The sequence below is a fragment of the Atheta coriaria genome, unplaced genomic scaffold (genome assembly GCF_025399875.1).
Source record: "Atheta coriaria isolate IRGN ID8LTWV9N9 unplaced genomic scaffold, Caltech_Dcor_3.1 hic_scaffold_9_pilon, whole genome shotgun sequence".
NCBI lineage: Eukaryota > Metazoa > Arthropoda > Insecta > Coleoptera > Staphylinidae > Dalotia > Dalotia coriaria.
The window spans coordinates 11,965,985-11,980,077 of record NW_027045451.1 but is presented as its reverse complement, the minus strand read 5'-3'; the positions used below and the strand labels follow the sequence as shown (position 1 = coordinate 11,980,077).

Here is a 14,093-nt window from a genome sequence, read left to right as displayed (position 1 = left end):
GTTTGGTTTGGTTGATACGTTTTCGTCAAGTTTTCGAACAAACACACGAAATATATTAAGATTATTTTCTATTTAACAATATATAGCTTATTTCATCAACCTTTCCACAAAAATCTACAATTAAGAAATAGTCATCATCGCTTTTGTAAAGTGTTGTTGTTTTGTTTTGCTTCACTTTCATTATCATCATCGTCGAACGAACAAAAAGAAAAAAAAAACAATCATCTACGTCGAATCATAAAAACGATAATGTAAAATCGAAAAGAAACATAATTATATTACAAATTCCTTCATTGCTCTCGTTCTACCTTTATCGTAAATCTGTTCACTCTTCGCTCAGCGGCGCTTTGTTTTTTCTTTTGATTGGTTGATTTCATCAATGCACTCTTTCTCGACATTACCACAACATTTACAAAAAAAGAAATCGTGAATTTAAAATAAAAATGTACAATATGTTCATTCATCATTTGTGATTTGTTGCATTTGCTGCACCGCACATATACATATGTTCCGCTTACAAAGTCTTTTGGAGTTTTTATTTTTTGCTTCATTTTCTTTTACATATTTAAGTTAATTCATTACGAACTGCTTTTTGGTATTCAGTATTACACATAGATTACTTTAGAATGAGACATTTTTTATCAGCTTGTGCTCGCTTTGTTTGGTAGGTGGCTTGAGTCGTTCGTATCTTGTTCATCATTTAAAAATTTACATTGTAGAAAGAAGGCATATTTCCTGATCGCATTCGCGACGCCGCCGAATGCAAATCACCGCAATTTTTTTTATTTCTTGTTTCCGTTATTTAAGTTTAGGTTCGTTTACAAATTACATCGCTCGCGTATAAACACCTTGATTAAATCAGCTTTAGTTTGACTAACATATAACAAAATCCTCTCTCGCTCTCGTTCGTGTCACAAATCACAAATAAATAAATAATTAATGCGTGAGGGTGTGTGCAAGTGTGGGTGAGGGCGTCTTTCGCTCTCCTCGGAGAAAGAAATCGATAATAATACAATAACTAACTAAGAATAAAAGCTAGAACGAAGAGAAAAAAGTACAATATAAACAAATATGTCAACAACGTTTACACTTTTACAAATATTTATCAATTATATAAAAAAATATACAGTTCGCATGATCATCTTCATATTTATAATTATTTAACGCTCGTGTTACGGATGAGGGGGGCAGGCATACGCCCATGTCGGGATCAGAGGGCGGGGGCGATCGTGAGAGGGTAGTAGTGCGGGCGGGGCTTGTATAAACAAAGGAAAAACGACGATGTACGCTTCCGAGTAAAATGGTGTCTCTTTCTCGCCATGTTTGTGTGTACAATAGTAAATTCATCCACGTAAAATGCAAAAATCATACTTTATCATAATATATAATCATTTCTCGTTTATATATAATTTCTTCATTTATAATATATATATAATATATATATTATTTATATATTTATAGAGTAGTAAAGAATAATATTTTATGCAATATGTACATATACTAACTGTCGCATTTACTGCTCTGCTGTGTGTTCAATTATTTTCGGATTGTTTATAAATGGTTGATCAAAAATACCGCGCAAAGTGTTGCAGAAAACAAATTCGTTACCTAAATCAAACGGTGCACACGATTAACTATTGCGATCGGCCGTACAACACAAATGATCCAAATTATTTATTGTAACATGACTTCTGTTTGCGTTTGTTTGTTTGTTTGTTACTTCACAGTCACAGCAACGACGGCACACTGCGCATTATTATTACATTTATGTATAATTCTTGAGGGGCACTTTTTTGTTTGTTTTGTTTGTTGAGTGTGTGGGTGTGTGTACAAGTGTTTGTGTGGTTTACTCGCTCCTACATGTCGGATGTCGGTGGCTACCGCTGTAGTTTGTTGTTTTGTCGTGTTCTCAGTAGAATTACTATTTACAATTACCTACCTATGTACAGTATATCACAATCTATACAGTGTCAGCGGGTATGTGTGTTTGTACTTCCGCGCCGCCGCCGCGGTCGGCCGCGAGCAGCTCCTCCAACTCCTCCTGCAGCTGGTGGTAGAAGAGGCGATGGTGGTCGGCGGGCGCGCCGGCGCTCGCTGTCAGCAGCGGGCCGTCGCCGGCGAGGGGCGGCCGCTCGATGTCGGCCACCTCCACGCACTCAGCGGCGCGGCCCACCTGGCACTGTCACTTGATATCTTTTCTTCTTTTACCTTCACCTTCGGATACTAAAACACAAACAAAAACAAAATTTAATCAACAAAAAAACTTTTTATTAAAAAATGTTAAATAGAACTAATGCTTACCGGCACTTCGTGTTTTCCTTCTTATGACATCTCCCTCAGGATTGCTCTTGTCCCCCTTGCTCCTGGTGTTGATAACAGGTATAGCCCTGACCGACCTCCGGGTATTAACATTTGCCTTGTTCCCCGGCGTAGTAATCCCAACCGCAACGGCAGCGTTGGCATTAGCAGCAGCGTTCTTGACTTTGACTGCCCTTGGTGTGGTGGTGGCACTGGTGTTCTTGCGTACTTTCCCAGCGACTTCAATCAGTGGCTCGTCGCTATCCGAGCTTTCCTCCAGCGAGTTCTTCTTCGCATTGGAGTTTGCCGTCGCTGCCGCAGCACTATTGCCATTATTCGCGTTGTTCGCCACCGCGACCGCTGCCGTCGTCTTGCCGTCCACGCATGCTTTAATCAACTCGACAGCGTTCTCGCTCGATTTCCGCGGTTTCTTCACGCGTTGGCCTTCCGCACCGTCCAAAGTGAGACTATTGGTGGAGCTGTCTGACTCGTGCCTTTTTCGCTTCCCCGTCGGCGTTGTCCGCAGCTTGGTGCTATTCACAGTAGCGGTCGTTACGTTGGAAGTCGTGCAGTTTGTCGCGATGTTATTTACCACCGGCGAGTTGAGGGAAATCTCCGGGCTGTTGAGTTTGCTCGCTGCGCGCGTCCGCACTGAACGCGTTGCCGGCGAGGGCGAGCTGGGCGTCTGCCCCTCAGGAATCTCGATGAGCAGCTGCTCCAGAAGGCTCTTATCGCCTCGCTTCTCTGGATTCGAGTACGTATAAAGGGGCGGGCTAACACGCAGTGGTTCCATCTCCGGGCCCGTCTTCACCTGCACTTCCTCCTTCACAGTCGCCACTGTCGTGGTGACCGCAGCTAAGACACAGCACTGCTCTCGCTTCTGCGCGCCGCGATGATTCTCATTGAGATCCTCCTGCTCTCCTTCGGGCTCTACCACTGGGTCCTCATGCGTGTCGTGCATGCCCTCCATCTTCGCCAACTGCGCCTCGATGTCCAACATATCAGGCACTTGCGTCTTGTGCCCGCCGCATGACTTGGCATCATCGACGCCCCCATGCGGGCTTTGACTCGCCTGATTCGGGCTTTTCTCGCTTAACGCATCCATGCTCTCAATGCCGCTATCTTCACCCTGCGCTCCCGAGTTAGGTGATCGGTTCGGTTGCTTATCCTGCAGGTCTTTACCCGCGGTTATCGTCCGGTCTGGCGTGTTGCATTTATCCGCTTCGGGTGGTTTGTCCTTGACATTCGCCGGCTGATCCTCGAGCGTTTGTATCAGCTCCTCCACCTTCGCCTTGTCCTCCACCTCGTCTACCTTCAACAGGCGCTCCTTGAACCGCGCCTCCATGTCAATATCGTTTGTAGGCAACGTCGGCAGTGCCACCGTCTTCTTATCGCTGTTAATATACCCCTTGAACCGATTCAAGTCCTTATTCTTAAAGTTCTCCTTCAATTTAAACTTGTCCTTGTTACGAATCTTGTTGATGGCGGCGACGGTTCCGACGTTAGTCGAGCCAAGCACCGCTTCGGGATCGTAACCATCGTCGCTTTGACTCAGCCGCCGTTCAGTGCCGTTTGTCTCGGCGTACTTCTTGTTGTTACGCGTCAGTTCAGAGTCGCTACCACGACGCTCCTTCAACTTGTCCTTGTGTAATTGCAAGTGGTTGTTGTATATAAGCTCAGCGGTGTCGACGTCCGCGATAAGCTTAGGTGCCTTCAGTTTGCGGTCTTCTGGACTGGAGGGTTCCAGAACAGCACGATCCCGCTTCAGCTTGCTGTTGTTATAGTCGAGCGTCTTCTTCGGCTTTGTTTTGGCAGCAGCGGCGCCGTCAGCAGCTAATTTGAGTTTCTTCTTGCTGCTTATGACAAGCGGCCGCCCTCTAAGCGAGATGTGCAATGGCGGCACGCGCGGCTCTTCTCCCGACACTGGTGTTGGTGTCGTTGACGGAGTGGTCGCCGTCGTCGTAACATTGATAGCCACCGCCTTCTTCGGGAGTGTGGCGTTAACAAAACTAACGTCCGCTTTATAAACGGCGTTGACTGGTTCGGATTTCTCCAGCTTGAGTCGCAGCTTGATCTTCTCCGTAGGTGCCGTTGAATGTTGTTTGGCGGAAGGTGAATCCCGACCGCCTTTTCGCGCGTCCGGGTTTTCGCCGCCTTTGAATGTTTGCTGCTGTCGCTGTGACCAGAGCGGCTCTCGGAATCGCTTTGGTCCGTCGTGTCAGGGCGTATTGTTGAATTCGTGTCTTCGTCGGAAAAGTGAACCGGAGACATTGGTAAACCTAAAATGTATCAAATTAGCATGGTAACCAATGGAATATCGATAATATCTTACCTGTAAAAACGTCACGAAACTCTTCGTCGCTCTCGTCGCCGAGTTGCGGCTCGAGCTCGCCCGTCAGCGGATTGATGAGGAGTACGGTGCGATTCTCATTAAGCACGTCGGGAAGATCCAGAAGCGGACTGGCCGTGATGTTCGGCAGCAGAAAGTCGAGGTCGGTCTGCTTGAAGTCAGTCAGCGTGGCGGTGAGGTCCTGCAGCTGCGGCGCAGTCGGCGGCGGCTCCCATCGCTGTTGCTGGGTCACCACCGCCGCCGCCGCCGTCGTCGTCGTGGTGGCGCTGGGATACGGCGGCGGGTAGAAGTTGTAAGGCACAGGATTTCTGGTGGGTTTGACTTGCTGCACTTGCACTTGCTGCACATGCACCTGCTGCACTTGAACGTTCACGTTCGTCACTTTCGAGTTACTGCTCGCGCTCGGCACAGGCACATTGTTTACACGCACAGGAGCGGGCGCCGTCGCTTTGGGCATCGCGACCGCCGGCCTCTGTTCACCGCCCTCGTTCTGCAGCAGGTTGACGAGTAGCGGATTGGAGAGCGTGACAGGCGGATGCTTGCCGGGATAAGGCGGCGGTGGAGTCGCATAGCTGCCGCTGCTGCTGGGGACACCGGCACCACTGACAGATACGGGCGCCGGCGTGCCGTTGTGGTTTGTACTCGTGTGGATCGCCTGATTCATACTTGTGAACGGAAATGGTCCCGCCGCACTCTTCGCGGTGGCAGCCACCTTCGGCACGATGCCGTCCGCCGGGCATATGACATTCGGCGAACGGAATTGCACTTTTTCTGGATGATGCTGCGCGACGGCAACGCTAGCCGCTGCCGTAGCTGGTGGCGGGAGCACCGTAGGCACCGCCACTGCTTCAGCTGCTGCGGTCGCACTAGGCATGGATAAGAGCTGTGAAAGCCCTGCACTTGTGCTAGTGCTTGTACTTGATGTTGCTCCATCTAAAACAAACCCCATCACAGCATTCAAATAATTTAAGAAAGCAATTTTGCATACCTTGAGGGGTGGTGCGTAGGAGTATCTCTTGCTCGCTGGTGGCCGCGGTGGCGGCTAGCCGAAGGGAGATGACCTGATCGCCCTCGACCTGCACGCTAAGGATGCCGAGGGCGCGCAGCCGTTGGTTGCCATCGTTGGCGAGCTGCCGGAGCCGCAACGCTGCTTCCCGCGGAATGGACAGCGTTACGCGCACCGAATTCCACGGCTCCAGCTTGCGGACGGTCACCGGCTCACCCAAGAGGCCCTCCAGCTGCGCGAGCGTCGCGCCGAAGTGCGCGCGGAACGACGGGCTGTGCAGATCGCCCTCACAGGTCACCACTGTCGTTACAGTGCCACCTGCGCTATCTGCGGCCATCTATAACACACAAAAAAACGCACACGTTCAGTTACCACTCTTCCCAACCACAAACAATCAACAGAAACACTCGAGATCAGCACTAATTAAAATGATGCACATTAATATATCCAAGTGGTTTTGTTGACGGTCGGCTGGTCCGGGTGCAAAAAACTGAAGGGTTATATCAATGGACAACGTCGCCGTCGCGGATCCCGCCCGCCCCCGCTGGCGCCACACATTTGACACACACAACACTCTCAACGCGCGGTTTCATTGGAAGCGTATTCAGCGGTAACCACGAATCAAAGATCTGATCAGCGCTGCTAGGCCAGACGGCACCGCAGCCATCTTGTGTGGCTAGACGGGGGAGTGAATTTTTCCATGTGTTCCATTGTCAATAGCGGGCTAGGCGGGTGCACTGCGAGATCCGTGGCGGACGCTATGGTCGACCGAGGACGCGTCCGTGCCGCCCGAAGGTGGCTAACGCTCGCCGCCGGTTCAGCGGGAGCGCTGCAGGCGCGAATCGCAGCGGACGGATCGCGCTGGCGGCCAGCAGCACGGCTGCAGCACTACGTACCCCATTTTACGTGACACACTTTTCGAACACAAACGGCAGATGCGGGCGCGCACGAGACGATCCGGCACGCGCACTCTCGGCGTTCACGGGCCACCCTACTGGATGAGATCGCACGCACCGAACGCACCAGAAACGCGCATAATTTCTCCTCGCAATTCGTTCGTACGCTCGCAACAATAACAACTGGACGCCATTCGGAAAGCGCACCCAGAGATGCGCGATGGTCACGACGATACGGCGCGCAGTGCATTCTGGGACGGCCGCTAATGGCGCCAAATTCAAAATTACAACGCAAAATACACTTGCAAACATGCGGAAACTAGTTAAAGTATATCAAAACCATGCTAAAAGTGATAAACAATCAGAAATCACTTTCAAATCGTAGTATACATGTATAAATCTAATATATTATCATTAAAATCTTGCAGAAATAAGATTCGCAGTGTCATTTTTGACAGCGCACCTTAAACCCAAACAAATGAAAACCAACATCAACGAAAATATTTTATTGTTACAAAACTATACACATTAACTTGTTTTGAATTTATATATCAGCCTCTGCGATTACAAACGTCTGACATGCAGAATAAAATTAATTTAACTTTAATTTTACGATGCTGTTTTGACTTGGAAGTAGTTCCGTTAGACCGGAAGTTCAGTAGCTTGCGGCCATCTTCTAGAAACTGACAACAAATCCAGTATCGACTGACGGACCGACTTGCTCGCCGAAATTATTTAATTAATTAATCCAGAAGCAAAGGTAACTGTCGCAACCCTTTGTGCGGAATCAAACTCCTTAATCGTGCCATCAAGCCTATTTTAAACAACTAGCAATCATTGTTGTTAACACTTTCCATAATTTCTTGCATTATGTAATAACCTTCAGTGTGAAGTCCGATATTAAATTCCGAGGGAAATTTCCTTTGGATTAAAGTAAATAAATCACCTAAAAATAGTAAGGAATAAATTAGTGAATGCTACAGAAAGTGAATATAAGCGTAATTTTACAGAGGATTCTGTTATTGTGAATTATGTTCGTGCTGTATAATTGGTTGCATACCTTTAAACATATGATCTAATCAGGTAAAATTAATAATTTCGTTGTTTTTATGCCTGTTTTGTACAGATGTCCGCCGCCAAGCCCGTACTCCGTGGATTGCTCCACAAGCAGATTACAAAGAATCTCAGCATTGCCATTGGTCTCTGCATTGCTGCTGGTATTGCCCAGAAGATGCTTTTGAATGAACCTCGAAAAGCCACCTATGCAAACTTCTACAAGTAAGAAAATGACTATTAATTTTAGATTTATACATATACATGACATATTTTAATTTATTAAGATTTAATCTAAGGTATACTTTTAACTTATACATTTATGCTTTTTTCAGAACCTACAATATTGATAAAGAATTTGAGGAAATGAGGGCAAAGGGTTTGTTTGATTCTTGTAAGTGAAAAGTCACCAAAATGTGTTAACAAGATTAAATGTATAGGTAATTGAAGTTAGATGTAATAAAAAGTTCAAAAAGTCAAGGTCAACATTATGAAAATTTTCCACAAAACATACCTGAATGGAATTATCATGGTGAAGTCCTGTTATCCTTCATCCTTTATCCTGAAGAGGAAGGTTTCTTGATTGGGGAACTGAGGAAGTAATGTATGTATTTTATTATTTATCTCTAATTAGGTCATTAGTGTTTGAAAATTTAAATTTCATTTTCAAAAGCATTAGATAATAGTAATGGATGCATTGATATTAAAGTTAAGCAGGAAAACTATAATATAAATTAGTTTTAACAAAACTTCTGAATTTAGACATCGAAATTTCAAATTTGTTATCACTCACCCAAAAAATCCCGAGGAAAGTTATAAATCGAATTCTTCTTCATTTTCCAGAATAGAATAATCATTGCACCGAAGACTTCACTAAAAAGAGTAATTTATACAGACATTTTGAAATATTAATTATCTTAAGAATGAGGAATCAATTATTTTTCTATTTCCAAATGTGGCCAGAGTTAAATACTCACGAATTTAACTCACTGTACAACTATGAAATTTTGAATCATTTCTAGTTAATACTGAGTTTTAGTTTCTAAACGCGAATTCATGGTATTCTCAATCTCAACTGAACAAGTTTTCCTCGGTATGTTTGCACAGTTGTATCCTAATATCAATATTTGTGTTATGCTCACAGTTTTATCTTTGATTTACCTCAATCCCAAAAATATATCGACGTTTGAAGCCTCAAATCACTCGAAAATACTTCAAAACTTACATTATTCCGATATACACCTTTTAATCCATCGAATTTTATTATTAAGTCGCAATATTCTAAAACTTACTTAACGAATTAGCAATGTGCAATAAACAAATGAATGTTCTCACCACAGGAAAACTTCGCGGTTCATTATTTTACTGCGAATCGTGGGTATTTTTAGTCACTGCGCTCGTCAAAGTTTATGACATATTTAAACAAGCATTTATCGCACATTACGTCCGCCACCGCCGACCGATTCACCTATTCTCCCCATGCACATTTTATCGATTTAGACATAAACTTGATCATAGAGGAGATAGATATCTGGCGCGTCGCATAAATTTGATCACATGACGTCGGTTTCGACTTTCCGGCTCAAGTTCCGAGTGCTTTTGTAAATATTATATCAGTTCAATTTCGATTCGTTGGGGAGCGGTTCGTGCAGCGCGTGAACGCGATAATTTGAGTGTTATCGATTACAGGATTAATTATCTAAAGGTAATTGGGTAATATGTGAGTTAGACACATTATTACATGATTAACGGCGCAGTTACTGTGTTTCTAGAGAATTCAAAATGTCCGCTGAGAAGATAGCGAAGCCGGTGATGCGTGGCTTGTTGCACAAAAGAATTCGCACACATTTATCCATCGCCATCGGACTCACCATCTCAGTTGGCATTGCCACGCGTGTTCTTCTTGGTGATAAGCGCAAGGAGACATACAAAAACTTTTACATGTAAGATATTTACATTAATCTTGAACATTTTTTAAAATTTCGTGTAATGTTTTAGGAATTACGATATCGAAAAAGATTTCGAAGAGATGCGTCAAAAGGGTGTCTTTCAATCAGCGCAATAAATATTTAATCAAACAAAGTAGTTCCGATAAATAAAGAGGAGTTTGTAGGTACAGAAATTACCATATTTTCGAATTGAATTTCTATTCCCTTTATCATAATGCTTTATTACGCATGCAGGAGAATTAAATCAAAACCGTAATATGCTAAAACAGCTGCACTCATCAAAATGGCTACACATTTGAAGTGCATACACAGAGATACGTGTACCTTAAACACACACATTTTTATATGTTTAATATTAACGATTTAAATCTACTTTCTGCTCGGCTATTGTAATATTGTATGATTGACTTGCTAAATATTGAAGTATTACATTACCCCGTAAACATCTACATCGATTGTAGTGTGTATTAGATTAAACATGTGTTGATGCTTGTGTATTTGTAATACTTTTCATAATGAGCTTTGAGCTTGGTTTCTTTTAATTCTTACATAGTTATACATGTGAGTATATGTAATGTGTGTATGTGATTATTTACATATTGTACTCTTTGTTGTCTTTAACATTCCGAGACACATTAAACTTTCTTTTTCATTGACTTATCAAGTAAAATAAACTTTTGTTAAAAAAACTCGCGTCGATTTGCATGTTAACACGCCCTTTACACTTTAAGTACACGTACAAAGTCGCTTTGTACATCATACATCCTATTATTACATTCGTTTCGTCGTCCGCTACTGGTAAAGTTCGTTTAAAACGCGCAACGTAACAAATACGCCTGTATAAATTAAAATTAGCCTGTATGCAGTATATGTATGTACTTAAAAACTAAAATTAGTAATTTTATATCAATATCACAAGATTCCGCTGTAGATTTTAGTTATCCGCCGTTCGTTTCGCTTTTTTACCATTCCATTTGTGTAAAAGTAAGAGTAAAGATACAGTGAAGGTTAGTTTCAGTAGTTGGCGATTCGTGTTCTCCATGTTTACAGAGCTGCGGGCTCTGTTTTTGGCACGTCCACATTGACTGTCGCGCTGATTGTAGACACATGATTGCTGATGCTCAACGCGCCCACCTTTGCTCGTTGATACGCGTTTACGGTGTTCTGTCCCAAGAATCTAAAAAATAACATTTTCTTTAATCATTGGAAACTGCAGATGAGCTACATTATGATAATACATTTGTTTGGTGACAATTTTGCTTGCAGATGTAAATTTTGAACTAAATTTTTGCAAATTATTATAAACAAGTCACTTTTGATGTCTTTCAAGTTGACATGAGTGGACTTTTAGTATAGGTAAATGTCAAAAATGATTATTTACCTTTGATAAATAACTAAATGACAAAAAAGTACTGCACACACATTTTGTGTCCATACCACATAGTTAAGTACCCACAAACTTTAGTTAATGTTCAAATAAATCAATAGAAAAAATTGATACAAAATTCAATTAAAAATTGTTTTTTCATGGCTCATTGCTTCACTTCACAAAGAAAACTCCAACTTTACGTACAAGTGCATAAATTATAACTTTACACACGCAAATTGAACACAATAACCCGAAGCAAGTTATGTTTTACTTACAAATTGTATTTTTTTCTGATATACTTACTTCACACAAATGTAAATAATAAGCAAAGCAAAGCTGGCGCTTGTCATCCGTATATACGACCCGTCGAACATCTGAATAACAATCCAAGATACCGACAGCCCCAAACAGAGACAAGTGATGATAACAGCAGTGCTTCCCCAGTGGTGCGCCGTAAACCCACGCTCCCAATCCAGACGAGTCGAGCTCCGCACGTCGTACGCGCAGTTGCACACCTTGCACCGCAAGTTATCGCTGCTCGCCGACAAACTCTCCACCAGCCACCGGCGCAGGCATTCGTGATGCACGCTGGAGACATCTCCCGTGCAGTCGCACGGCTGAATCAGCGGCTCTTGCTTCTCCGATTCATAACAGATCCAACACTCTCGGCGATCCTTATCAATGAACGCATCCGTCTCCGCCGAGCTGCACTCCGGCTGCGAGAGGATATCGCATTGCTTTGTTTCGAGCTTCGCCAACAACTTCTTCGGATTTAAAATCCACAACTCTCCCGGTTGAATACTATTCCATAATACAGCAGGGAACCAAACTGCGACTCCAATCTCCACCACTCTGAAGATAATATCGTGCCAGTTGCGAGACTCCACCGGTACCTTTGTCTTCCAGAACTCTGAGAGCGTCTCCGAGAAGAGAAAGCCGGAGATAATGATGAGCATCATAGCCATACTTAGAAGTCCCACTCGTGATTGTTGCAGCTGAGAATTGTTAATCTCAGGTCGGACATCTTCAGTGGATCGAAGTGGTTCCGCTTCGGCTGTGAGTGGTGAAGCGATTTGTACTGGTTTCGTTACAAACGCGCCGCGTACTTTGAAGTAAACCTCCACGCCGTAGATCAGGAAGAATATAACCACCACAAACAAGAGGACCGCGTAAATACCATTGAAGATGTGCGTATAGAAGCTGCGGTCATGTGGAGGCGGCTCGGCAAAGTGTGTAATCACCACTTCACTCAACAGCAGACCATATGTGATGATGTTGAAAGTGACGAAGCCCAGAAACGATTTGAGAGAAATTGTGGTTTCTCCCAGCGAATGTCGCTCAAGTGAAACACCTCGGCCCAGAAACAGACGATGAGGGAAGAGCCGGACATTAGCAGTGGGTAGTACGATGCGAAGAGACTATTACTCCAGCCGTAATTTATTGAATCCTGCAAAAATACAAAATATGTATTTAAAAAGTAGGCAACCAAGTATACATCTATATTAGGTTGCATATAATATTTCAGCCATTTTGGAAATGAATAAGTAGAAAATCAACTTACAGGTGATAAAAAGTATGCGCCGCGGATAACCGTCGCCAAGAAGATGAGAAAGTAGAGACTCTTCTGGACGGTGACGCGACACGCTTTCAGGAAGGTGGGCTGCTTGAGCCGCTGATACTCGGAGACAACGCACATGATGAGCTGAATAGCGCAGACGAGCGCGATGAGCAGAAAACCACCGCCAATGCCGGCGTGATAGGGCAGATTGGGCCCATCGCAGCGGTCGCCGCCGTAGCGAATCTCGCAGAGGCACGTGCCATTGTGGCACTCACCGCGCCCGCTGCAGTCGTCGGTGCAACCAAAGCCGGACATCAGCAGCAGCTGGCGAAACATACCCACGGCCATTCAATTCCTACCAACAAACACCACCAGTCAACCATTAATTACACTCACACATTCAATTAAGTATTGAATATGTTGTTTTATTTTGTTTTTCTAAGACGCTAGAAAATACGTGAATTCATCCACCTGTCGCTGAGTTAATACTGCGTTATTAATGAAAATCCCAGTTGAAACAAGTAAAAACACCAAACGGCGTTCGACAAGCGAGTTCCCATCAGATTAGCACATAAATTATGCATGACGCTTATGTCAATCACTCGCGTCTTACATAAAACTTGCCGTTGAATTTCTCCTATAAGTTTATGTTTAATTATTCAGAAACGCAACAAGCTACAACGACGATTCTGTCTGTATTTAACTATTAATGTAAACGTTTATCCAAATCAACATTTCTAATCAGTAACTTTTGATGCGACACTGTTTTGCGCAACTTTTTTTTATCGCATTTATTCAAATTGCCATACAATAACTATTTACACAAGATTTTTTCGTTGTGTCGCATTAAATATTCGAATATTTCGTTAAAAATTCGTACAATGCTCGACCCCATTGCCTTCTGAACACGCTTATCAGTCGCGTTGCGCTACTCACATTGTGTTTGTTGCTTATGTATTTATTATGTGCTTGTTTGTGTTGTGTTTGTTGCTGTGTGTAGTGTGCCAGTATCATTATCGTTGCTTTTATTGCTTTAATTAGGAAGTAATTCCAGCCTGCACTGGATTGTTATAAAACGTTACGATTACTATGAATTGGGGTAATTGTCTGGGTTTGTTGCGTATTGGGTACTGAAATGCACCAAATGTTTGACTGGAACAATGGCTGGTTACCACAGCAGCGATTTGCAGGATTCGCACAACAATGAATTTGAGAATGAAGACAGGAGAAACATACCTTCCTGTACGCTTAATCCTAGGGTTGACAATCGGTTGGAGACACTTGATGCACTGGATGCACGCAAAGTCGACAACAATCGCATAATTTCCCGCAGTTTTACAATATTAAGCGCGCTCACTCCGATGAACCATCGCGACTTCTGGCGATTTCATTCGGCGGCCATTTTGAGATCATCACAGCTGAGAACTGTCAAAGGCATTGGAAAACCGGCTTTACCAAAGTAAAATTTTAATCTATAGTTATTTAAAATCAATATTGATTAATAAGACAACAAAATATTATTGAACATATTAATTTATACTTCAATTCAACTTATTTTACTCTTATCATAGCTTTGTTTTAAACAAATAAAAAACAAAATAATACAAGTGTACA

General features: G+C 43.4%; 3 protein-coding genes across 3 annotated transcripts; 1 reads left to right on the top strand and 2 right to left on the bottom strand.

Moving 5' to 3' along the window:
- Positions 1-30: 30 nt before the first annotated feature.
- On the bottom strand, positions 31-6,906 carry LOC135799188 (uncharacterized). Its single transcript, XM_065312206.1, is given in 6 exon segments — positions 31-2,223; positions 2,302-4,434; positions 4,437-4,577; positions 4,631-5,581; positions 5,637-5,991; positions 6,092-6,906. Coding segments are annotated over 5 exon segments (3,621 nt in total). The 5' UTR covers positions 6,092-6,906; the 3' UTR covers positions 31-2,182.
- A 272-nt stretch (positions 6,907-7,178) lies between these two features.
- Positions 7,179-8,083, top strand: cype (cytochrome c oxidase subunit cyclope). Its single transcript, XM_065312214.1, has 3 exons — positions 7,179-7,310; positions 7,677-7,828; positions 7,939-8,083. Exons 2-3 carry the CDS (start codon positions 7,677-7,679, stop codon positions 8,003-8,005), a joined length of 219 nt encoding a protein of 72 aa, XP_065168286.1. The 5' UTR covers positions 7,179-7,310; the 3' UTR covers positions 8,006-8,083.
- A 1,650-nt stretch (positions 8,084-9,733) lies between these two features.
- Positions 9,734-13,962, bottom strand: LOC135799189 (uncharacterized). Its single transcript, XM_065312207.1, is given in 5 exon segments — positions 9,734-10,729; positions 11,225-12,227; positions 12,230-12,368; positions 12,483-12,834; positions 13,716-13,962. Coding segments are annotated over 4 exon segments (1,620 nt in total). The 5' UTR covers positions 12,828-12,834; positions 13,716-13,962; the 3' UTR covers positions 9,734-10,596.
- Positions 13,963-14,093: the final 131 nt, after the last annotated feature.

Excerpts from the sequence above, each read along its gene's own strand:
- cype (XM_065312214.1), top strand. The coding sequence starts at position 7,677 with ATGTCCGCCGCCAAGCCCGTACTCCGTGGATTGCTCCACAAGCAGATT. Across the intron at positions 7,829-7,938 it reads ACCTATGCAAACTTCTACAA|AACCTACAATATTGATAAAG; the intron begins GTAAGAAAATGA and ends TGCTTTTTTCAG.